Below are 24744 nucleotides of genomic sequence, written 5' to 3'. Positions count from 1 at the left end.
ATTAAATTAAAGTAAAATAAACACACAAACACATTCTATAAACTACTAAACAAAATAAAAGATGCATGCAGTTATCTGGTAGATGATGTTAATATGAAAGTGTATGCCACATCAGGATTTGAACCTGAGACTTTCGACAATAGTGCCGATGCTCTACCAGCTGAGCTATGTTAGCATTCTATACAAGAAATAGATTTTAGTGATTAGCATGGATTAACATATTCTATAAACTACTAAACAAAATAAAAGATGCATGCAGTTATCTGGTAGATGATGTTAATATGAAAGTGTATGCCACATCAGGATTTGAATCTGAAAAATTAGCATAGATCAAATTAAAATTTAAAAAAAACTCAAACACATTCTATAAACTACTAAATAAATAAACATGCATGCAGTTATCTGGTAGATGATGTTAATGAAAGTGTATGCCACATCAGGAATAAAATCTGAGTGATTAGCATAGATTAAATTGAAGTAAAATAAACACACAAACACATTCTATAAACTACTAAACAAAAAAAAAACATGCATGCAGTTATCTGGTGGATGATGTTAATATGAAAGTGTATGCCACATCAGGATTTGAATCCGAGACCTTCGACAAGAGTGCCGATGCTCTACCAGCTGAGCTATGATAGCATTCTATAAAAGAAATAGATTTTAGTGAATAGCATGGATTAACACATTCTATAAACTACTAAACAAAAAAAACATGCATGCAGTTATCTGGTGGATGATGTTAATATGAAAGTGTATGCCACATCAGGATTTGAATCTGAGTGATTAGCATAGATTAAATTAACAAAAATAAACACACAAACACATTCTATAAACTACTAAACAAATAAACATGCATGCAGTTTTCTGGTGGATGATGTTAATATGAAAGTGTATGCCACATCAGGATTTAATTGAACCCAAGACCCCTGACAAGAGTGCTGATGCTCTACCAGCTGAGCTATGATAGTATTCTATAAAAGAAATAGATTTTAGTGATTAGCATGGATTAACACATTCTATAAATTATTAAACAAAAAACATGCATGCAGTAATCTGGTGGATGATGTTAATATGAAAGTGTATGCCACATCAGGATTTGAATCCGAGTGATTAGCATAGATTAAATTAAATAAAATAAACACACAAACACATTCTATAAACTACTAAACAAAAAAACAACATGCATGCAGTTATCTGGTGGATGACGTTAGATATGAAAGTGTATGCCACATCAGGATTTGAATCTGAAAAATTAGCATAGATCAAATTAAAATTTAAAAAAAACTCAAACACATTCTATAAACTACTAAATAAATAAACATGCATGCAGTTATCTGGTGGATGATGTTAATATGAAAGTATATGCCACATCAGGATTTGAATCTGAAAAATTAGCATAGATCAAATTAAAATTAAAAAAAAACTCAAAAACATTCTATAAACTACTAAATAAATAAACATGCATGCAGTTATCTGGTAGATGATGTTAATGAAAGTGTATGCCACATCAGGAATAAAATCTGAGTGATTAGCATAGATTAAATTAAAGTAAAATAAACACACAAACACATTCTATAAACTACTAAACAAAATAAAAGATGCATGCAGTTATCTGGTAGATGATGTTAATATGAAAGTGTATGCCACATCAGGATTTGAACCTGAGACTTTCGACAATAGTGCCGATGCTCTACCAGCTGAGCTATGATAGCATTCTATAAAAGAAATAGATTTTAGTGATTAGCATGGATTAACACATTCTATAAACTACTAAACAAAAAAAACATGCATGCAGTTATCTGGTGGATGATGTTAATATGAAAGTGTATGCCACATCAGGATTTGAATCTGAGTGATTAGCATAGATTAAATTAACAAAAATAAACACACAAACACATTCTATAAACTACTAAACAAAAAAAAAACATGCATGCAGTTATCTGGTGGATGATGTTAGATATGAAAGTGTATGCCACATCAGGATTTGAACCCGAGACCTTCGACAAGAGTGCCGATGCTCTACCAGCTGAGCTATGATAGCATTCTATAAAAGAAATAGATTTTAGTGATTAGCATGGATTAACACATTCTATAAATTATTAAACAAAAAACATGCATGCAGTAATCTGGTGGATGATGTTAATATGAAAGTGTATGCCACATCAGGATTTGAATCCGAGTGATTAGCATAGATTAAATTAAATAAAATAAACACACAAACACATTCTATAAACTACTAAACAAAAAAACAACATGCATGCAGTTATCTGGTGGATGACGTTAGATATGAAAGTGTATGCCACATCAGGATTTGAATCTGAAAAATTAGCATAGATTAAATTAAAATAAAATAAAAACACAAACACATTCTATAAACTACTAAACAAATAAACATGCATAGTTATCTGGTGGATGATATTAAAAGTGTATGCCACATCAGGATTTGAATCTGAGTGATTAGCATTAAATTAAAATAAATAAAAACACAAACACATTCTATAAACTACTAAACAAATAAACATGCATGCAGTTATCTGGTAGACGATATTAGATATGAAAGTGTATGCCACATCAGGATTTGAACCCAAGACCCCCGACAAGAGTGCCGATGCTCTACCAGCTGAACTATGATAGTATTCTATAAAAGAAATAGATTTTAGTGATTTGCATGGATTAACACATTCTATAAACTACTATTAAACAAAATAACATGCAGTTATCTGGTGGATGATGTTAATATGAAAGTGTGGTTGATTTAAGCATAGATTAAATCAAATTTAAATAAAACAAACACACTCTATAAACTACTAAACAAAATAAAAGATGCATGCAGTTATCTGGTAGATGATGTTAATATGAAAGTGTATGCCACATCAGGATTTGAACCTGAGACTTTCGACAATAGTGCCGATGCTCTACCAGCTGAGCTATGATAGTATTCTATAAAAGAAATAGATTTTAGTGATTAGCATGGATTAACACATCCTATAAACCACTAAAACAAAATATGAAAAATTAAATACACAGTTATTGAGTGGATGATGTATGACACATCAGGATTTGAACTAGATGTAAATGTTCAGAAATAGGGTTATTTATTTATTATAAAATTATGTGTGAATATTTTTGCCTTTAAAATAGTTTACTTTTCCCATTCTCCTAGTTTAATTTAATAAAATTAAAATTGCCAATCATCCAATGCCTGAAATAAAAGATAACATACTACATTTTTATATATCAATAGTAAAAGTAAAAGGATAGCCGGCCAGACAACCATAATAATATTGTGCAAGAATGCACCCAGATAGATTTAGGGTACTTGGAAATCAATTTAACTACTACTGTACTTAGTTTAGTAAAAGGATTTTGATCATTTATATAGTGACCTTGTCCTGGTAAATACAGGTGAACCTTAGAATAATATCATAATCAACATTTTACCTATACCTAATTACCTTTACTAACACAATGAAAAAATAAGCTAGGATTAAGGTTAGTTTTAGTTATTTCTCCTAGTTTCTCCTAGTCTTTACCTAATAACATAAAATATGATAAATCTTATGATTATGAATACATTTAATGGATAAAGAAATAATATATAAAAAAACATACCAACTATGCTTTTAATTGTTTTCTCAGATTTTCTGAGATAATGGGATTGTTCGTCCGCCGAAATTAGATCACCTTAAAAGAAAATTAAAACATATTATTATTATTATTTCAATTTAAATAATATGACTTTCAAACATTTGATGAAAAGAAAAACTTTAATTCAGTAGATGTTACCTTCAATTTCTTCATGCTTTTTGGCCTTTTCTTCAGAAATGCGTTTTCTGAGAGCCTTGCTCAGGCCTTTGCATGCATCTTTGCACTTGTATATTTCGGCAAGTGAAACAGATTTAGATTCGTATATTGAAATGTATTCCAATATTTTCACAAAGGAGCACAGGTAGTGTCTTAACGTGGAGCCAGCAAGCTTCAATTGTAAATGGCTAACAGCACTAAACAATTATTTTTAAAAAAATGAAAAGAAGAGTACAATACACAAAAATCAAATATTCAAATATGTAATATCTTCATTATAGTAATTAGGATCGAGTGATTCATGGTAACTTCACATGGTTTCAAATTCAACTTAACATTTATTTGTTCCTTCAAGAAAATTAAGGTAGCAGGCTTAATAACACAATAATACATTAGACTCACAATCTATAGCTGACATTTAAGAAAACTTTTATTTTAATGCTAAATGAAATTTAAATTGTTTGGCTTCTTCCTTTTTCTATTAATATAATTGTAATAAAAAAATGTTACGTCTTTATTATCTTTGGAGAATATCCCTTCTCCCCTGCTTCACTCCAAATTCCCTCTATCTCCTTTATGACCTGTGCTGCATGCTTTGCCGGTATTTTTAAAGTTTCTAACATGTAGGCCTTGAACCGGCTCATTGTTGTAGATGGCTCTATAGAAGTTAAAAAGGCTTTAATGACATTAAAAATAAGTCCATTCTTGGAAAACAAAGTTCAGGATCCGAAAGTTGACCCATGACATAATTATTATTATATTACAATTGTTATTATTACAGTAATTTTATTTATTAGTGTCTGGGATTGGTTATCTAAATTAATATTAACTATTTGGGATAAAGAGAACTTTGTATTTGACCTAAAAGTAGTAGTTAGTAGTAGAAATTAGGTACTTATAATTCTCCAGCATAGATAAAATGAATAAGAATTGTTTTTGTCAATAAAAGGTACACATTTATTTTTAAATTGAAACTATTAATTATCTATCAAAAAATGAAACTTTATAATAATTTTATAAATAAAAGGTTACCTGCAAATTTACAGACTTTTTGTTGTCTGAACTTAATATATTCAGGACTGCCAACCTAAAAAAAATGTAAATGTATAACTTACCTATATAACTTTGATTTGCATCACAATTAAGCTAAGAAATTAGCATGGATTAAGACATACAGCGAAAATTAAAGTATTTAAAAACAATTACAAAGTAAATAAAAAATAAACATGCATGCAGTTATCTGATGGATGATGTTAATATGAAAGTGTATGCCACATCAGGATTTGAATCTGAGTGATTAGCATAGATTAAATTAAAATAAAATAAACACACAAACTACTAAACAAAAAAACATGCATGCAGTTATCTGGTGGATGATGTTAGATATGAAAGAGACTTTCGACAAGAGTGCCGGTGCTCTACCAGCTGAGCTATGATAGCATTCTATAAAAGAAATAGATTTTAGTGAATAGCATGGATTAACACATTCTATAAACTACTAAACAAAAAAAACGTGCATGCAGTTATCTGGTGGATGATGTTAATATAAAAGTGTATGCCACATCAGGATTTGAATCTGAAAAATTAGCATAGATCAAATTAAAATAAAAAAAAACTCAAACACATTCTATAAACTACTAAACAAAAAAAAACATGCATGCAGTTATCTGGTGGATGATGTTAATATGAAAGTGTATGCCACATCAGGATTTGAATCTGAAAAGTTAGTATAGATTAAATTTAAAAAAAAAAAAAAAAACTCAAACACATTCTATAAACTACTAAACAAAAAACGTGCATGCAGTTATCTGGTAGATGATGTTAATATGAAAGTGTATTCCACATCAGGATTTGAATCTGAAAAATTAGCATAGATTAATTAAAAAAAAAATAAAAAATTCAAACACTTTCTATAAACTACTAAAAAAAAAATCGTGCATGCAGTTATCTGGTGGATGATGTTAATATGTATATTCCACATCAGGATTTGAATCTGAGTGATTAGCATAGATTAAATTAACAAAAATAAACACACAAACACATTCTATAAACTACTAAACAAATAAACATGCATGCAGTTATCTGGTGGATGATGTTAGATATGAAAGTGTATGCCACATCCGAATTTGAATCTGAAAAATTAGCATAGATTAAATAAAAAAAAAAAAAACTGAAACACATTCTATAAACTACTAAACAAATAAACATGCATGCAGTTATCTGGTGGATGATGTTAATATGAAAGTGTATGCCACATCAGGATTTGAACCCGAGACCTTCGACAAGAGTGCCGATGCTCTACCAGCTGAGCTATGATAGCATTCTATAAAAGAAATAGATTTTAGTGATTAGCATGGATTAACACATTCTATAAACTACTAAACAAAAAAAACATGCATGCAGTTATCTGGTGGATGATGTTAATATGAAAGTGTATGCCACATCAGGATTTGAATCTGAGTGATTAGCATAGATTAAATTAACAAAAATAAACACACAAACACATTCTATAAACTACTAAACAAATAAACATGCATGCAGTTATCTGGTGGATGATGTTAGATATGAAAGTGTATGCCACATCCGAATTTGAATCTGAAAAATTAGCATAGATTAAATAAAAAAAAAAAAAACTGAAACACATTCTATAAACTACTAAACAAATAAACATGCATGCAGTTATCTGGTGGATGATGTTAATATGAAAGTGTATGCCACATCAGGATTTGAACCCGAGACCTTCGACAAGAGTGCCGATGCTCTACCAGCTGAGCTATGATAGCATTCTATAAAAGAAATAGATTTTAGTGATTAGCATGGATTAACACATTCTATAAACTACTAAACAAAAAAAACATGCATGCAGTTATCTGGTGGATGATGTTAATATGAAAGTGTATGCCACATCAGGATTTGAATCTGAGTGATTAGCATAGATTAAATTAACAAAAATAAACACACAAACACATTCTATAAACTACTAAACAAATAAACATGCATGCAGTTATCTGGTGGATGATGTTAGATATGAAAGTGTATGCCACATCCGAATTTGAATCTGAAAAATTAGCATAGATTAAATAAAAAAAAAAAAACTGAAACACATTCTATAAACTACTAAACAAATAAACATGCATGCAGTTATCTGGTGGATGATGTTAATATGAAAGTGTATGCCACATCAGGATTTGAACCCGAGACCTTCGACAAGAGTGCCGATGCTCTACCAGCTGAGCTATGATAGCATTCTATAAAAGAAATAGATTTTAGTGATTAGCATGGATTAACACATTCTATAAACTACTAAACAAAAAAAACATGCATGCAGTTATCTGGTGGATGATGTTAATATGAAAGTATATGCCACATCAGGATTTGAACCCGAGTGATTAGCATAGATTAAATTAAATAAAATAAACACACAAACACATTCTATAAACTACTAAACAAATAAATATGCATGCAGTTATCTGGTGGATGATGTTAGATATGAAAGTGTATGCCACATCCGAATTTGAATCTAAAAAATTAGCATAGATTAAATTAAAAAAAAAAAACTGAAACACATTCTATAAACTACTAAACAAATAAACATGCATGCAGTTATCTGGTGGTGGATGATGTTAATATGAAAGTGTATGCCACATCAGGATTTGAATCTGAAAAATTAGCATAGATTAAATTAAAATAAAACAAACACACAAACACATTCTATAAACTACTAAACAAATAAACATGCATGCAGTTATCTGGTGGATGATGTTAATATGAAAGTGTATGCCACATCACATTTGAATCTGAGTGATTAGCATAGATTAAATTAAAATAAAACAAACACACAAACACATTCTATAAACTACTAAACAAATAAACATTCATGCAGTTATCTGGTGGATGATGTTAATATGAAAGTGTATGCCACATCCGAATTTGAATGTGGTGGATTTAAGCATAGATTAAAATAAAACAAACACACATTCTATTAAATACTAACAAAATAATAAATAATTTTAAAGTGTACTGCATGTACACCTCAAAATTTGGACCTGAGACAGAGTGGTGATACTCTACGAACTCTAAAAAATAGATTTTTGTAATTAACATACATATTTAAAAAAAAAATAAAAAATAAACAAACAATTATAATAGTTGGAAATACATTACTACTCTACACACTATTTCTTGTTCTGAAATAAAACAAAAAATTTAATTTAACATTTGATTGAACATATCTGCTAAAGTTGAAAGAATTTTAACTTACAGGGAATTTATGCTTCCTTTGCAGATGCATATCATACCTTGCCAGGTTTTTAGCCCAACATCCAGGCACACTGCAGGAATGTCTGGCCTTTTTTTTTTCCCCTTTATCATTAGTATCTAGAAAACTTTAAATGATACACTCATGATAACTAGATAAAACATACAAAACTGTTTATCATTTTTCAATAATCCAATCACAGTATTCAATTCACCCAACAATAGAAACCATTGAGAATGTTTGGTTTTCAATACATTACAAGTGCAGTTTTCGGTTTCCAGTATTGGTAGAGTTAACTAGTAAAATATTCTATAAAAAAGAAACTGCAAACAAAACTAAGATAAATAAAAATATGTAATTTATTATATTTAGCTGAAGAAACTCCATGTTATACTTAACAATATGTTATTTATAATTTAGCTGGTAACCACATGAAAAAAATTGTTCATAATGAATGAAGTACTCACCTTTTTCTAGCATCAGCAACCATGTTTTTAATTATTTCTCTATTTATTATTTTGTGGGCCTTTTCCAGATGGCTGGCAAGGTACTTGCTTATGCGGCCACACAGAATGCATGTTAACAATTTTCTGTTCTGTAGGCAATAATAAACCATGACTATTTTGAATGAATGCTTTAAGGTCTATTCATTATCAACAACCAATATCAAAATATAAAATTTTATATTATTTGTATTCAATAAAAAAAACTATTTTAATGAAGTTAAATAATTTAAGACTTCAGTAACCACAGATGTAAACTACAACTATCTACGGTAATTAGATTTTTGATGCTAATCTACAGGGAAAATTTAATCTAGCTAAATTGATAATAAAAAAAATGAGGAAACAAAGTTTAAGTTAATATTTTACTTCAAATTAAGTACAAAAGTATATTCAATATGCTACTTTCCCTTACAGCTTTCTTCTTTTCTATGTCCTTCCTAATAAAAACAAAATACAACACATAGGTATTAAAGGAAAAGTACTGATAAAGTAATATAATATTTCATGTTAACTGTATATAACTACCGTATTTTTATTTTTACATTATTTAATAACATAGCATTTAGGGCCTAAGTGATCCATTGGCTGTTTATTTTAATTACAGTATTAGTCAAAAAATATTATATTTACTTTTTTCCCTTCTTTTCAAAATCACTATACCTAAACAAATTAAAAAAATATTGTTATGGTTATAGTAATAACTAAAGTTAACACAAATAAGGATGCTCAATAGTATATGTTTTGCTACATAATAAGCTCAATCTAGAAAAATAATACTGGTAAATTTTAGAAAATGATAAACTATGTTCATTCTAGAATGTCTAAATACAAAACAGTTCATAACTTACATCTCAACTACCTCCTCTTCTTCTTCCTCGTCTTCTTTCTCGCTTTCTTCTTCTTCTTCTTCCTCCTCCTCCTCCTCCATCTCCTCCTCCTCCTCCATGTTTTCCTCTTCCTCCATTTCTTCTTCCTCGTCTTCTTTCTCATTTTCTTCCTCCTCCATGTTTTCCTCTTCCTTATTTTCTTTCTTCTCAAATTCTCCATCCTCACTTCTATTAATAGTTCACAAAGTACACACAAATATTGTAGGTGTATTAAAATAAAAGTCGAAAAAAAAAACTATTTATAGACCTACTATGAAATAATATAGAAATTATATAAGCATGTATGTTTGCACAAATTAGAATAGATGTTTGGCTTTAGGTAAATAAACAACAGTATATATCCTATTCTTCGTTAACAAAATAATTTCAAGTATTTATTTTTTAACAAAAATAAGTTTGAATTGTATGGTGTGAATAATAAAGTATAAATAATTACGTCAAAATAAAACAAAATTGTTAATTTATGGCAAAAATGGTTTATCACAGATAACAAATCACCCGACTTAACTAACTGGTTAATTATTGAACCGATTAATATTAAAATTTGCAAGGTAGGCTCAAATTAAACCCTAGCCATCAGCGCAAGATCAGTAATCTGGATGTCGTGGTTCATACAAACACAACAGATTTATTCTCAAATTGGATACTTACACTTTGTCAGACATGTAGTCTTCTTTGCTACTAATAATAAAATTAAACAAATATTGTTAGTTAATTTTTACTTTGAAAAACAAATACAGGCTCTAATTATTAACCTCTTTTATTTCATTAAAGCAAATCATTAAAAAAATCATTTCAAACCCTTACTTTTTTATCATTATAAATAAAAATGAATAAAGGTTTGTTTATAACATGTCATTTTTCAAGAAGGCTGTACCAACGAAGATACAATATTGGAATTAAAAATAAAATACTTACCATCTAAATTTGTCATGGATGTAAAAATGGAGTAATTTATCAATAAATTTCTAACTATACTTACCAGTCTTCATGATTAAAAAAATCGCTTTCAGTTAATTCATCAGGTTGCTATAAAAAAATAATGTTATTATTATTGTATATTTGTTACAAATAATTAAACTAAAGTTATCCGTAACTATTATTACATAGTGCAGTATTATTATTACTTTTCTAAGGCTTAACCTTACTTTTATATACTGTACTTGAAAAAGTTGAATTCAATGACTAAGATAAGCTCTAGATAAATGGATTATTACATTTGTGATTCAGCCAAGGAGCATTATCAGTACGGGACATGTCAGCTCATTTAGGAGATTAGATTAGTAATGACGTACATTTTATAAAAAGTCTGCTTTAGCGATAACATTTTATAAACTTAAAATACCAACAACTGACAACAACCATTTGGTCCAGCATAAAATCTGGATGTTTCAGCATACAAAGCGAGTTGAATCGCTCCACCAAACCTGGAATAAATCATCCTGGATTCAGGTAAATTTAGGTAAATTAATTGTTTACTTACGGGTGAATTACAAAAACGGTCCATTTTGAAATAATCTGTGGAACAAATGATACATTTTTTGAAGAAAAAAAAAGCACTGAAGCTAGGGGTAGCATATACTTGCTAACGAGAAGGGCCTACTGTGGTCCAACTTTTAATACCCTCTCCTTTATGCTAGGCCTAGGGGCCTACTCTAACCTAGCTAGTGTGGTATGATTGATAGGCCTAGCTAGACTAGGCCTAGGCCTATACATGACATACATAGGCCTACACCTAACCTCCTATCTAGGCTACAGACAGATTCAGCCAACTAGGCTAGGCCTAAACTATTATTAACCTAGCCTAGGCCTAGCTAGGTAGACCAGGCTAGTAGGCCCTATAGCCTGGCCCAAGGAGGTAGGTTTAGTTCCTACCCTATAATATACTTTAATACGCAGGCCTAGCTAGGTAGGCTATGCCTCATAGGCTAGGCCTAGCTAAGCTAGCTAGGACCTAGCCTACTAGCTAGGAGGGCTTATTAATTATTGTTAGGCCTCTAGCTAGCTAGCTAGGCCTAGCCTAGCTAGGCCTACCCCTCTAGGGCCTAGGCCTAGGCTAGTAGGCCTAAGCCTAGGGGCCTACCTAGTAGGCCTAGGCCTACCTAGGCCTAGAGGCCTAGGCTAGGCCTAGGCCTAGGCCACAATCATTTTATGGTGGTATTTTTTTATTTTGGGCATTTAAAACAAAAAATCTCTGTACTTTAGTACAGGGATTAAGGCACTTGGTTATGCAATAAAAATTTATGTTAGGATAATAAAAGGTAATAAAAGTACCTAGCCTATAGCCTTACCTTTCTACAAACAGTCTGTTTTAACGATCAGATCAATACAGATGAATTTAAAAATTTTAAAAAACACCGCGTCCGCGTATAAATAAACGGATGGGTTTATTTATAAAATTAGTGAAAGAGGCTGAATGCCAGTGATTACCTAACTGCTGAAAATTCTTCAGTCGACGCGAGTGCATCTGAAATCAGCATAATTGCACCCAAAAAACAGGTTGCATCGCGATATGCTGATCGGCCGCCGCTGATTAGCATTGAAAAGTTGCATTGTGCGCTCTCTCTCTCTCTCTCTCTCTCTCTCTCTCTCTCTCTCTCTCTCTCTCTCTCTCTCTCTCTCTCTCTCTCTCTCTCTCTCTCTCGCCGATCTATTTCTCTCTCGCTGATCTATATATATATATATCTCTCTCTCGCTTATCTATCTCCCTCTCGCTAATCTATCTCTCTCTCGCTGATCTATCTCTCTCTCGCTGATCTATCTCTCTCTCGCCGATCTATCTCTCTCTCGCTGATCTATCTCTCTTTCGCTGATCTATCTCTCTCTCTCGCTGATCTATCTCTCTCTCGCTGATCTATCTCTCTCTCGCTGATCGATCTCTCTCTCTCGCCGATCTATCTCTCTCTCGCTGATCTATCTCTCTTTCGCTGATCTATCTCTCTCTCGCTGATCTATCTCTCTCTCGCTGATCTATCTCTCTCTCTCGCTGATCTATCTCTCTCTCTCTCTCTCTCGCTGATCTATCTATCTCTCTCTCGCTGATTTATCTCTCTCTCTCTCTTTCGCTGATCTATCTATCTCTTTCTCGCTGATCTATCTCTCTCTCTCTCGGTGATCTCTCTCTCTCTCTCTCTCTCTCTCTCTCTCTCGCTGATCTATCTCTCTCGCTGATCTATCTCTCTCTCGCTGATCTATCTCTCTCTCGCTGATATATCTCTCTCTCGCTGATCTATCTCTCTCTCTCGCAGATCTATCTCTCTCTCGCTGATCTATCTCTCTCTCGCTGATCCATCTCTCTCTCGCTGATCTATCTCTCTCTCTCTTGCTGATATATCTCTGTCTCTCGCTGTTCTATCTCTGTCTCTCGCTGATCTATCTCTCTCTCTCGCTGATCTATCTCTCTCTCTCTCTCTCTCTCTCCACCCCCACCCGCTCTCTCTCTCTCTCTCTATCTCTCTCGCTGATCTATCTCTCTCTCGCTGATCTCTCTCTCTAGCTGATCTATCTCTCTCTGATATATCTCTCTCTCTCGCTGATATATCTCTCTCTCGCTGATCTATCTCTCTCTCTCGTTGATCTATCTCTCTCTGTCTTGCTGATCTATCTCTCTCTCTCGCTGATCTATCTCTCGCTGATCTATCTCTCTCTCTCTCTCTCTCTCTCTCGCTGATCTATCTCTCTCTGTCTCGCTGATCTATCTCTGTCTCGCTGATCTATCTCTCTCTCTCGCTGATCTATCTCTCTCTCGCTGATCTTTCTTTCTCGCTGATCAATCTCTCGCTGATCTATCTCTCTCTCCCTCTCGCTGATATATCTCTCTCTCTCTCGCTGATCTATCTCTCTCTCGCTGACCTATCCCTCTCTCTCGCTGATCTATCTCTCTCGCTGATCTATCTCTCTCTCGCTGATCTATCTATCTCTCGCTGATCTATCTCTCTCTCGCTGATCTATCTCTCTCTCGCTGATCTCTCTCGCTGATCTATCTTTCTCTCGCTGATCTATCTCTCTCTCGCTGATCTATCTGTCTCTCGCTGATCTATCTGTCTCTCGCTGATCTATCTCTCTCTCGCTGATACATCTCTCTCTCTCGCTGATCTATCTATCTCTCGCTGATCTATCTCTCTCTCGCTGATCTATCTCTCTCTCTCGCTGATCTCCCTCGCTGATCTATCTTTCTCTCGCTGATCTATCTCTCTCTCGCTGATCTATATATATCTCTCTCTCTCTCGCTTATCTATCTCCCTCTCGCTGATCTATCTCTCTCTCGCTGATCTATCTCTCTCTCGCTGATCTATCTCTTTCTTGCTGATCTATATCTCTCTCTCGCTGATCTATCTCTCTCTCTCTCTCTCTCTCTCTCTCTCTCGCTGATCTATCTCTCTCTCTCGCTGATCTATCTCTCTCTCCCGCTGATCTATCTCTCTCTCTCTCTCTCTCTCTCTCGCTGATCTATCTATCTCTCTCTCGCTGATTTATCTCTCTCTCTCTCGCTGATCTATCTATCTCTCTCTCGCTGATCTCTCTCTCTCTCTCTCTCTCTCTCTCGCTGATCTATCTCTCTCTGTCTCGCTGATCTATCTCTGTCTCGCTGATCTATCTCTCTCTCTCGCTGATCTATCTCTCTCTCGCTGATCTTTCTTTCTCGCTGATCAATCTCTCGCTGATCTATCTCTCTCTCCCTCTCGCTGATATATCTCTCTCTCTCTCGCTGATCTATCTCTCTCTCGCTGACCTATCCCTCTCTCTCGCTGATCTATCTCTCTCGCTGATCTATCTCTCTCTCGCTGATCTATCTATCTCTCGCTGATCTATCTCTCTCTCGCTGATCTATCTCTCTCTCGCTGATCTCTCTCGCTGATCTATCTTTCTCTCGCTGATCTATCTCTCTCTCGCTGATCTATCTGTCTCTCGCTGATCTATCTGTCTCTCGCTGATCTATCTCTCTCTCGCTGATACATCTCTCTCTCTCGCTGATCTATCTATCTCTCGCTGATCTATCTCTCTCTCGCTGATCTATCTCTCTCTCTCGCTGATCTCCCTCGCTGATCTATCTTTCTCTCGCTGATCTATCTCTCTCTCGCTGATCTATATATATATCTCTCTCTCTCGCTTATCTATCTCCCTCTCGCTGATCTATCTCTCTCTCGCTGATCTATCTCTCTCTCGCTGATCTATCTCTTTCTTGCTGATCTATATCTCTCTCTCGCTGATCTATCTCTCTCTCTCTCTCTCTCTCTCTCTCTCTCTCGCTGATCTATCTCTCTCTCTCGCTGATCTATCTCTCTCTCCCGCTGATCTATCTCTCTCTCTCTCTCTCTCTCTCGCTGATCTATCTATCTCTCTCTCGCTGATTTATCTCTCTCTCTCTCTCTCGCTGATCTATCTATCTCTCTCTCGCTGATCTCTCTCTCTCTCTCTCTCTCTCTCTCTCTCTCTCTCTCTCTCTCTCTCTCTCTCTCTCTCGCGCCGATCTATCTCTCTCTCGCTGATCTATATATATATATATCTCTCTCTCGCTTATCTATCTCCTTCTCGCTGATCTATCTCTCTCTCGCTGATCTATCTCTCTCTCGCTGATCTATCTCTCTCTCGCCGATCTATCTCTCTCTCGCTGATCTATCTCTTTTTCGCTGATCTATCTCTCTCTCTCTCGCTGATCTATCTCACTCTCGCTGATCTATCTCTCTCTCGCTGATCTATCTCTCTCTCTCGCCGATCTATCTCTCTCTCGCTGATCTATCTCTCTTTCGCTGATCTATCTCTCTCTCGCTGATCTATCTCTCTCTCGCTGATCTATCTCTCTCTCTCTCGCTGATCTATCTCTCTCTCTCGCTGATCTATCTCTCTCTCTCTCTCTCGCTGATCTATCTATCTCTCTCTCGCTGATTTATCTCTCTCTCTCTTTTTCGCTGATCTATCTATCTCTCTCTCGCTGATCTCTCTCTCTCTCTCTCGCCGATCTATCTCTCTCTCGCTGATCTATATATATCTCTCTCTCTCGCTTACCTATCTCCCTCTCGCTGATCTTTCTCTCTCTCGCTGATCTATCTCTCTCTCGCTGATCTATCTCTCTCTCGCCGATCTATCAATCTCTCGCTGATCTATCTCTCTCTCTCGCTGATCTATCTCTCTCTCTCTCTCTCGCTGATCTATCTCTCTCTCTCGCTGACCTATCTCTCTCTCTCGCTGATCTATCTCTCTCTCGCTGATCTATTTCTCTCGCTGATCTATCTCTCTCTCGCTGATCTATCTATCTCTCGCTGATCTATCTCTCTCACTGATCTATCTCTCTCTCGCTGATCTCTCTCGCTGATCTATCTTTCTCTCGCTGATCTATCTCTCTCTCGCTGATCTATCTGTCTCTCGCTGATCTATCTGTCTCTCGCTGATCTATCTCTCTCTCGCTGATACATCTCTCTCTCTCGCTGATCTATCTATCTCTCGCTGATCTATCTCTCTCTCGCTGATCTATCTATCTCTCGCTGATCTATCTCTCTTTCGCTGATCTATCTCTCTCTCGCTGATCTATCTCTCTCTCGCTGATCTATCTCTCTCTCGCTGATCTATCTCTCTCTCGCTGATCTATCTCTCTCTCACTGATCTATCTCTCTCTCGCTGATCTATCTCTCTCTCTCTCGCTGATATATCTCTCTCTCTCGCTAATCTATCTCTCTCTCTCGCTGATCTATCTCTCTCTCTCTTGCTGATCTATCTCTCTCTCTCTCTCGCGCTGATCTATCTCTCTCGCGCTGATCTATTTCTCTCTCGCTGGTCTATCTCTCTCTCGCTAATCTATCTCTCTCTCGTTGATCTATCTCTCTCTCGATAATCTATCTCTCTCTCGCTGATCTATCTCTCTCTCTCGCTGATCTATCTCTCTCTCGCTGATCCATCTCTCTCTCGCTGATCTATCTCTCTCGCTGATCTATCTCTCTCTCTCTCGCTGATATATCTCGCTCTCGGTGATCTATCTCTCTCTCGCTGCTCTATCTCTCTCTCGCTGATCTATCCTTTTCTCTCGCTTATATATATCTCTCTCTCTCTCGCTGATCTAACTCTCTCTCTCTCGCTGATCTATCTCTCTCTCTCTCGCTAATCTATCTCTCTCTCTCTCGCTGATCTATCTCTCTCTCTCTCGCTGATCTATCTCTCTCTCTCTCTTGCTGATCTATCTCTCTCTCTCTCGCTGATCTATCTGTCTCTCTCGCCGATCTGTCTTTCTTTCTCTCGCTTATCTATCTCTCTCTCGCTGATCTATCTCTCTCTCGCTGATCTCTCTCTCTCTCTCTCTCTCTCTCTCTCTCTCTCGCTGATCTATCTCTCTCTCGCTGATCTATCTCTCTCTCACTGATCTACCTCTCTCTCGCTGATCTATCTCTCTCTCTCGCTGATCTATATCTCTCTCGCAGATCTATCTCTCTCTCGCTGATCTATCTCTCTCTCGCTGATCCATCTCTCTCTCGCTGATCTATCTCTCTCTCTCTTGCTGATCTATCTCTGTCTCTCGCTGTTCTATCTCTGTCTCTCGCTGATCTATCTCTCTCTCTCGCTGATCTCTCTCTCTCTCTCTCTCTCTCGCTGATCTTTCTCTCTCTCTCTCGCTAATCTATCTCTCTCTCTTTCGCTTATCTATCTCTCTCTCTCCCTCTCTCTCTCTCGTTGATCAATCATCTCTCTCTCTCGCTGATCTATCTCTCTCTCTCGCTGATCTTTCTGTCTCTCTCACTGATCTTTCTCTCTTTCTCTCGCTTATCTATCTCTCTCTCTCTCTCGCTGATCTATCTCCATCTCGCTGATCTATCTCTATCTCGCTGATCTATCTCTCTCTCGCAGATCTATCTCTCTCTCGCTGATCTATCTCTCTCTCTCTCTCGCTAATCTATCTCTCTCTCTCGCTGATCTATCTCTCTCTCTCTCGCTAATCTATCTCTCTCTCTCTTGCTGATCTATCTCTCTCTCTCTCTCTCGCTGATCTATCTCCCTCTCTCTCTCGCTGATCTATCTCTCTCTCTCGCTGATCTATCTGTCTCTCTCGCTGATCTGTCTTTCTTTCTCTCGCTTATCTATCTCTCTCTCGCTGATCTATCTCTCTCTCGCTGATCTATCTCTCTCTTGCTGATCTATCTCTCTCTCGCTGATCTATCTCTGTCTCGCTGATCTATCGCTCTCTCTCGGTGATCTATCTCTCTCTCTCTCTCTCTCTCTCTCTCTCTCTCTCTCTCTCTCTCTCTCTCTCTCTCTCTCTCTCTCTCTCTCTCTCTCTCTCGCTGATCTATCTCTCTCTCGCTGATCTATCTCTCTCTCTCGCTGATCTATATCTCTCTCGCTGATCCATCTCTCTCTCGCTGATCTATCTCTCTCTCGCTGATCTATCTCTCTCTCGCTGATCTCTCTCTCTCGCTGATCTATCTCTCTCTCGCTGATCTCTCTCTCTAGCTGATCTATCTCTCTCTGATATATCTCTCTCTCTCTCGCTGATATATCTCTCTCTCGCTGATCTATCTCTCTCTCTCTCGTTGATCTATCTCTCTCTGTCTTGCTGATCTATCTCTCGCTGATCTATCTCTCTCTCTCTCTCTCTCTCTCGCTGATCTATCTCTCTCTGTCTCGCTGATCTATCTCTGTCTTGCTGATCTATCTCTCTCTCTCGCTGATCTTTCTCTCTCGCTGATCAATCTCTCGCTGATCTATCTCTCTCTCTCTCTCTCTCGCTGATCTATCTCTCTCTCGCTGACCTATCTCTCTCTCTCTCGCTGATCTATCTCTCTCTCGCTGATCTATCTCTCTCGCTGATCTATCTCTCTCTCGCTGATCTATCTATCTCTCGCTGATCTATCTCTCTCTCGCTGATCTATCTCTCTCTCGCTGATCTCTCTCGCTGATCTATCTTTCTCTCGCTGATCTATCTCTCTCTCACTGATCTATCTGTCTCTCGCTGATCTATCTGTCTCTCGCTGATCTATCTCTCTCTCGCTGATACATCTCTCTCTCTCGCTGATCTATCTATCTCTCGCTGATCTATCTCTCTCTCTCTCTCTCTCTCTCTCGCTGATCTATCTCTCTCTCTCGCTGATCTATCTCTCTCTCTCGCTGATCTATCTCTCTCTCTCTCTCTCTCTCGCTGATCTATCTATCTCTCTCTCGCTGATTTATCTCTCTCTCTCTCTCTCGCTGATCTATCTATCTCTCTCTCGCTGATCTCTCTCTCTCTCTCTCTCTCTCTCTCTCTCTCTCTCTCTCTCTCTCTCTCTCTCTCTCTCTCTCTCTCTCTCTCTCTCTCTCTCTCTCTCTCTCTCGCCGATCTTTCTCTCTCTCGCTGATCTATATATATATATATATCTCTCTCGCTTATCTATCTCCCTCTCGCTGATCTATCTCTCTCTCGCTGATCTATCTCTCTCTCGCTGATCTATCTCTCTCTCGCCGATCTATCTCTCTCTCGCTGATCTATCTCTTTTTCGCTGATCTATCTCTCTCTCTCTCGCTGATCTATCTCTCTCTCGCTGATCTATCTCTCTCTCGCTGATCTATCTCTCTCTCTCGCCGATCTATCTCTTTCTCGCTGATCTATCTCTCTCTCTCTCTCGGTGATCTATTTCTCTCTCTCGCTGATCTATCTCTCTCTCGCTGATCTATCTCTCTCTCTCGCTGATCTATCTCTCTCTCGCTGATATATCTCTCTCTCGCTGATCTATCTCTCTCTCGCAGATCTATCTCTCTATCGCTGATCTATCTCTCTCTCGCTGATCCATCTCTCTCTCGCTGATCTATATCTCTCTCTTGCTGATATATCTCTGTCTCTCGCTGTTCTATCTCTGTCTCTCGCTGATCTATCTCTCTCTCTCGCTGATCTATCTCTCTCTCTCTCCACCCCCCTCTCTCTCTCTCTCGCTGATCTATCTCTCTCACGCTGATCTCTCTCTCTCGCTGATCTATCTCTCTCTCGCTGATCTATCTCTCGCTGATCTATCTCTCTCTCTCGCTGATCTATCTCTCTCTCTCGCTGATATATCTCTCTCTCGCTGATCTATCTCTCTCTCTCGTTGATCTATCTCTCTCTCTCTTGCTGATCTATCTCTCTCTCTCGCTGATCTATCTCTCGCTGATCTATCTCTCTCTCTCTCTCTCTCTCTCTCGCTGATCTATCTATCTCTGTTTCGCTGATCTATCTCTGTCTCGCTGATCTATCTCTCTCTCTCGCTGATCTATCTCTCTCTCGCTGATCTTTCTCTCTCGCTGATCAATCTCTCGCTGATCTATCTCTCTCTCTCTCTCGCTGATCTATCTCTCTCTCTCTCGCTGATCTATCTCTCTCTCTCTCGCTGATCTATCTCTCTCTCGCTGATCTATCTCTCTCTCTCTCGCTGATCTATCTCTCTCTCGCTGATCTATCTATCTCTCGCTGATCTATCTCTCTTTCGCTGATCTATCTCTCTCTCGCTGATCTCTCTCGCTGATCTATCTTTCTCTCGCTGATCTATCTCTCTCTCGCTGATCTATCTGTCTCTCGCTGATCTATCTGTCTCTCGCTGATCTATCTCTCTATCGCTGATCTATCTCTCTCTCTTGCTGATCTATCTATCTCTCTCTCTCTCTCGCTGATCTATCTCTCTCTCTCGCTGATCTATCTGTCTCTCTCGCTGATCTGTCTTTCTTTCTCTCGCTTATCTATCTCTCTCTCTCGCTGATCTATCTCTCTCTCGCTGATCTATCTCTCTCTTGCTGATCTATCTCTCTCTCGCTGATCTATCTCTTTCTCGCTGATCTATCTCTCTCTCTCTCTCGGTGATCTATCTCTCTCTCTCTCTCTCGCTGATCTATCTCTCTCTCGCTGATCTATCTCTCTCTCTCGCTGATCTGTCTCTCTCTCTCGCTGATCTATATCTCTATCGCAGATCTATCTCTCTCTCGCTGATCTATCTCGCTGATCTATCTCTCTCTCGCTGATCTATCTCTTTCTTGCTGATCTATCTCTCTCTCTCGCTAATCTATCTCTCTCTTTCTCTCTCGCTGATCTATCTCTCTCTCGCTGATCTATCTCTCTCTCGCTGATCTATCTATCTCTCGCTGATCTATCTCTCTCTCGCTGATCTTTCTCTCTCGCTGATCAATCTCTCGCTGATCTATCTCTCTCTCTCGCTGATCTATCTCTCTCTCTCTCTCTCGCTGATCTATCTCGTCGTTTTCTAGTTACAGTCCCGCATCCCAAGGCCCTCCCCAACCTACATCGAGTTATTCCCCAAAACCTTTGCTCTCGATCCCTTTTGATAATTATTCAGCCCCTAGCGGTACCTACACAACTCGCCAATACACAACACAAAACATTACATGCTATAAATGTAATAAACCAGGCCACATTAGTCGACAATGCCCACTTAACAACAACCCTGCAAAAGATCAATGACTAGGCCTGTATATTAAACACAATTGTGGGACCAGCCCATGGTTACTGTCTGGTACAATTAACAACAGACAGGCTGAAATACTTAGAGACACTGGGTGCTCCCAAAGCATTGTAAAAAGTACTTTTGTTAAACCCAAGGATTATACCAGTGAAACTGTCACCGTACAAGGCTTTACTGGTCAATGCATAACCCTCCCAGTTGTACACGTACATATTGATTGTAAGGCCTATAGAGGAAAATTAAAGGCAGCCGTGAGTAATGACACCCCTAAAGACTTATTACTTGGCAACGAAGTTATGACCGGTAACCCAAACGACGTCACATGGCCCCCTTCTATACTAGCTATTACCAGAAAACAAGCCCATGACCAAGAAAGACAAGAGGCTATTAATTTAGCTGCTGCCCTTAATGTTAAAACGTCCCCAATCCCTGATGCCCTACCACTTAAACCTTCCCCAAGATCGTCCCGAATTGTAAAGAAAAATGACAACACTACCACTGCCCACATTACCGATCATTCACCTTTGGACATCAAAACAACACCACACCAACTTGCACATCAACAAAAAGAAGATAAAACCATTAGCACCATAATACATGATAGAACTGTCTCTTTTGACCAAATTAATTCTCATCGTGTATGCTTTTATTTGAAAGATGATATATTATTTAGAAAATGGAAATCTATTAAGACCAGTGTTAATCTCCCTGGCCTAGAACAAATCGTATTGCCCACAATTTATCGCCCGACTATACTTTCCTTAGCCCATGACAACCCAACATCCGGCCACCTCGGTGTAAACAAAACAACACAACGTATCCTACAATCCTTTTATTGGCCAGGTATTTTTTCGGATGTTGCTACGTACTGTAGAACATGCGACATATGTCAGAAAACAGCCCATGCTAATACGTATAGTAAGGCCCCCATGAAACCCATAGAAATTGTCGGTCAACCATTCTCCAAAGTAGGAATTGACATTCTAGGCCCACTTAAACGTTCGAAAAACAGAAAAGCCTATATACTGACAATTTGCGACTATGCCACTCGATTCCCTTTTGCTGTGCCCCTTAGTAATATTGAAGCCAAAACTGTGGCCGATGCATTGATACTGGTGTTCAAAGATTTTGGATTCCCATCACAAATCCTATCCGATCAGGGCACAAACTTCACTTCACGACTGATGAAACAATTATCAGACTTATTACAAATTGAACAGATGACGTCTACCCCTTTTCACCAGCAAACAAATGGTCTTGTCGAGAAGTTTAATGGGACAATGAAAAATATGATAAAGTCTCTCACCCCGGAACAATTTAATGAATGGGATAGATATGTTCCTTTATTTCTATTCGCATACCGCGATGCCCAACAGGAATCAACAGGATTCACACCCTTTGAACTTGTATTTGCCCACGAAGTTAAAACACCACTTCGACTTTTAAAGGACAGCATGACAAACACGATAGACAACAAACAACCTATTTCTCATTACATAAGTGACTTACAAGACAAATTAAGGGTTGTTAATGACATTGCTAGAACCAACCTTAAACAAGCCCAAGCGAAACAGAAACATTATTATGATAAGAAAACATTGCCTCGAAAATTTAAGGTTGGACAGAAAGTATTAATTCTCCTCCCAGATGACACATCGAAAGTAAAATCTAAATGGCAAGGTCCCTATCCTATCTCTAAAGTTGTAAGTGATGTTAATTATGAAATACTAGTTGGTAACAAACACAAAACATACCACATTAATTTACTACGATTATACAACGAACGTCCACAGAAACAGAACAATGATTGTATGTACACTGCCCCTGACCCAGATCCAGACGATTGGTTTCCCCCTGAGCCACCAGGCCCCGCCACTTCCCAGGCCCAATCCTATAAAGACATTGATATCCCGGGCTATCTTACCCCTTCCCAGAAAGATGACCTTCACCATATCTTCTACTCAAAACGATTTATGTTTACAGATATCCCAGGTAGAACAGATATGGTAAAACATGAAGTCCGTACGACAACAGATACCCCAATAAGACAAAAAGCCTATAGAATCCCTTATGCATTAGAAGACCCAGTCAAATTACAAATACAACACATGCATGATAATGGTATCATTGAACCATCGACAAGCCCATGGGCTGCCCCCATTGTTTCTGTTCCAAAACCGGATGGATCACTACGTATTTGTACCGATTACAGGGAATTAAACAAAATCACCATTATTGACCCATACCCTATGCCCCGTATAGATGATATCATTGATAAGGTCGGTAATGCCAAATTCATTACTAAACTTGATCTAACACAAGGGTATTACCAAATAGCTCTGACTGATGAAGCTAAACTTAAGTCTGCATTTATTACACCATGGGGCCAATACCAATACAAAGTTATGCCATTTGGCATGGCTAATAGCCCAGGTACATTTCAGAGACTAATTGATAACATTCTAAGGGGCACTGAATGTTTTGCCCGTGCTTATTTAGATGACATTGCGATATTTAGTACCGACTGGAATTCCCACTTACTCCACATAACTGAAGTACTAGATAGGATAAACGCAGCAGGCCTCACAGTAAAACCTACTAAGTGTGAGATAGCCCAGGAAACTGTGTCATATTTGGGTCATGTAATTGGAAACGGCCTAGTAAGACCCAGTCCGGATAAATTATCTGCTTTACAGAACTATCCCCGCCCCATAACCAAAACCAATATCCGGGCATTCTTAGGCCTCGCTAATTATTATCGGAAATTCATCCCTGACTTTTCCCAAATTGCGCTCCCCCTGACTGAGGCCACTCGGAAATCATCCCCTAATAATGTTAACTGGTCGGAGCAAATGGAAACTTCCTTTAGAACCTTACAAACAAAATTGACCGATTCCCCTGTATTAGTAAGCCCAAATTTTGATAAACAATTTATCCTACAATGTGACGCTAGCAATCAAGCTATCGGCGCAGTCTTGACCCAATGTGACGATAATGAACATGAACACCCTGTTGCCTATTTAAGTAAGAAATTAACTCCGTGTGAAGAAAACTATGGGATTATGGAAAAAGAATGCTTAGCTATTTTGTGGGCCATACGACAATTTCATGTTTATCTATATGGTCGGCCCTTTATAGTACAAACAGATCACAAAGCTATTAAATGGCTGGATCAAATGAAAACTACAAATCCTCGTCTTACTAGATGGAGTTTGACTTTACAGCCTTATAGTTTTACTGTTCAATATAAGAAAGGATCACATAATACTAATGCTGATGCTTTGTCTCGAATCTAATTATGTTAGGATACTTTATTTTTACACCTTATGTACATGTACAGTAGTTAAGAGTGCCTTTTTCAATAATTTTGTAAAATCAATTTCATCTTGTTATTTGCTTATCAGATTGGATTTAGTTAAATGTAGTATTAAGTTTACTGCCACTGTCATGATGATGTGTATGTTGAATTGTGTTTTATTGGTTCTCCCCTCCTGCCCATTGGGTACAAGAAGCTTTTCACAACTATGTTCCCTGAATGAAGTTAATTATAATGGATCACAAGAAACTTTTAACACTTACATGAGAATTACTTATTGATAAACTATTTCACTTTATTCCTCGGATTGATGAGAAACTTGAATCCAGAAATGTACACTTTTTAAAGATTTTCTTCAAGATATAGTGGACAGTCAACTGCAGTTATGTCGTTCTCAAATTTTTTTGTTATGAACTGAATTTTGGGAAGCAGGTCAACTTGTTTCTTGGCAACAGCTGATTGATGTATCCATCAGGAGTAAATACAGGAGTTACTAAATTTATGACCTGCTGACTATCATTTTCAACTGAACATGTTTGTTGAGCTATATAGTATTATGTACACT

The 24744-nt window shown here is 37.4% G+C and overlaps 2 protein-coding genes across 2 annotated transcripts; one reads left to right on the top strand and one right to left on the bottom strand.

Moving 5' to 3' along the window:
• Positions 1 to 9087: 9087 nt before the first annotated feature.
• On the bottom strand, positions 9088 to 10899 carry LOC140039363 (uncharacterized). The gene is made up of 4 exons (XM_072084968.1): positions 10804 to 10899; positions 10441 to 10487; positions 10110 to 10139; positions 9088 to 9626 (listed from the first exon to the last, which is right to left on the bottom strand). Exons 1-4 carry the CDS (start codon positions 10897 to 10899, stop codon positions 9416 to 9418), a joined length of 384 nt encoding a protein of 127 aa, XP_071941069.1. The 3' UTR covers positions 9088 to 9415.
• A 10260-nt stretch (positions 10900 to 21159) lies between these two features.
• On the top strand, positions 21160 to 24159 carry LOC140039362 (uncharacterized). Its single transcript, XM_072084967.1, has one exon. The coding sequence runs from the start codon at positions 21160 to 21162 to the stop codon at positions 24157 to 24159; it is 3000 nt and encodes a 999-aa protein (XP_071941068.1).
• The last annotated feature ends 585 nt before the right edge of the window (positions 24160 to 24744 follow it).

This window comes from Antedon mediterranea, chromosome 2 (genome assembly GCF_964355755.1).
Source record: "Antedon mediterranea chromosome 2, ecAntMedi1.1, whole genome shotgun sequence".
Classification (NCBI taxonomy): Eukaryota; Metazoa; Echinodermata; class Crinoidea; order Comatulida; family Antedonidae; genus Antedon; species Antedon mediterranea.
Note: the sequence above shows the minus strand (reverse complement) of the source record. Positions and strands in the feature narration are given on the sequence as shown.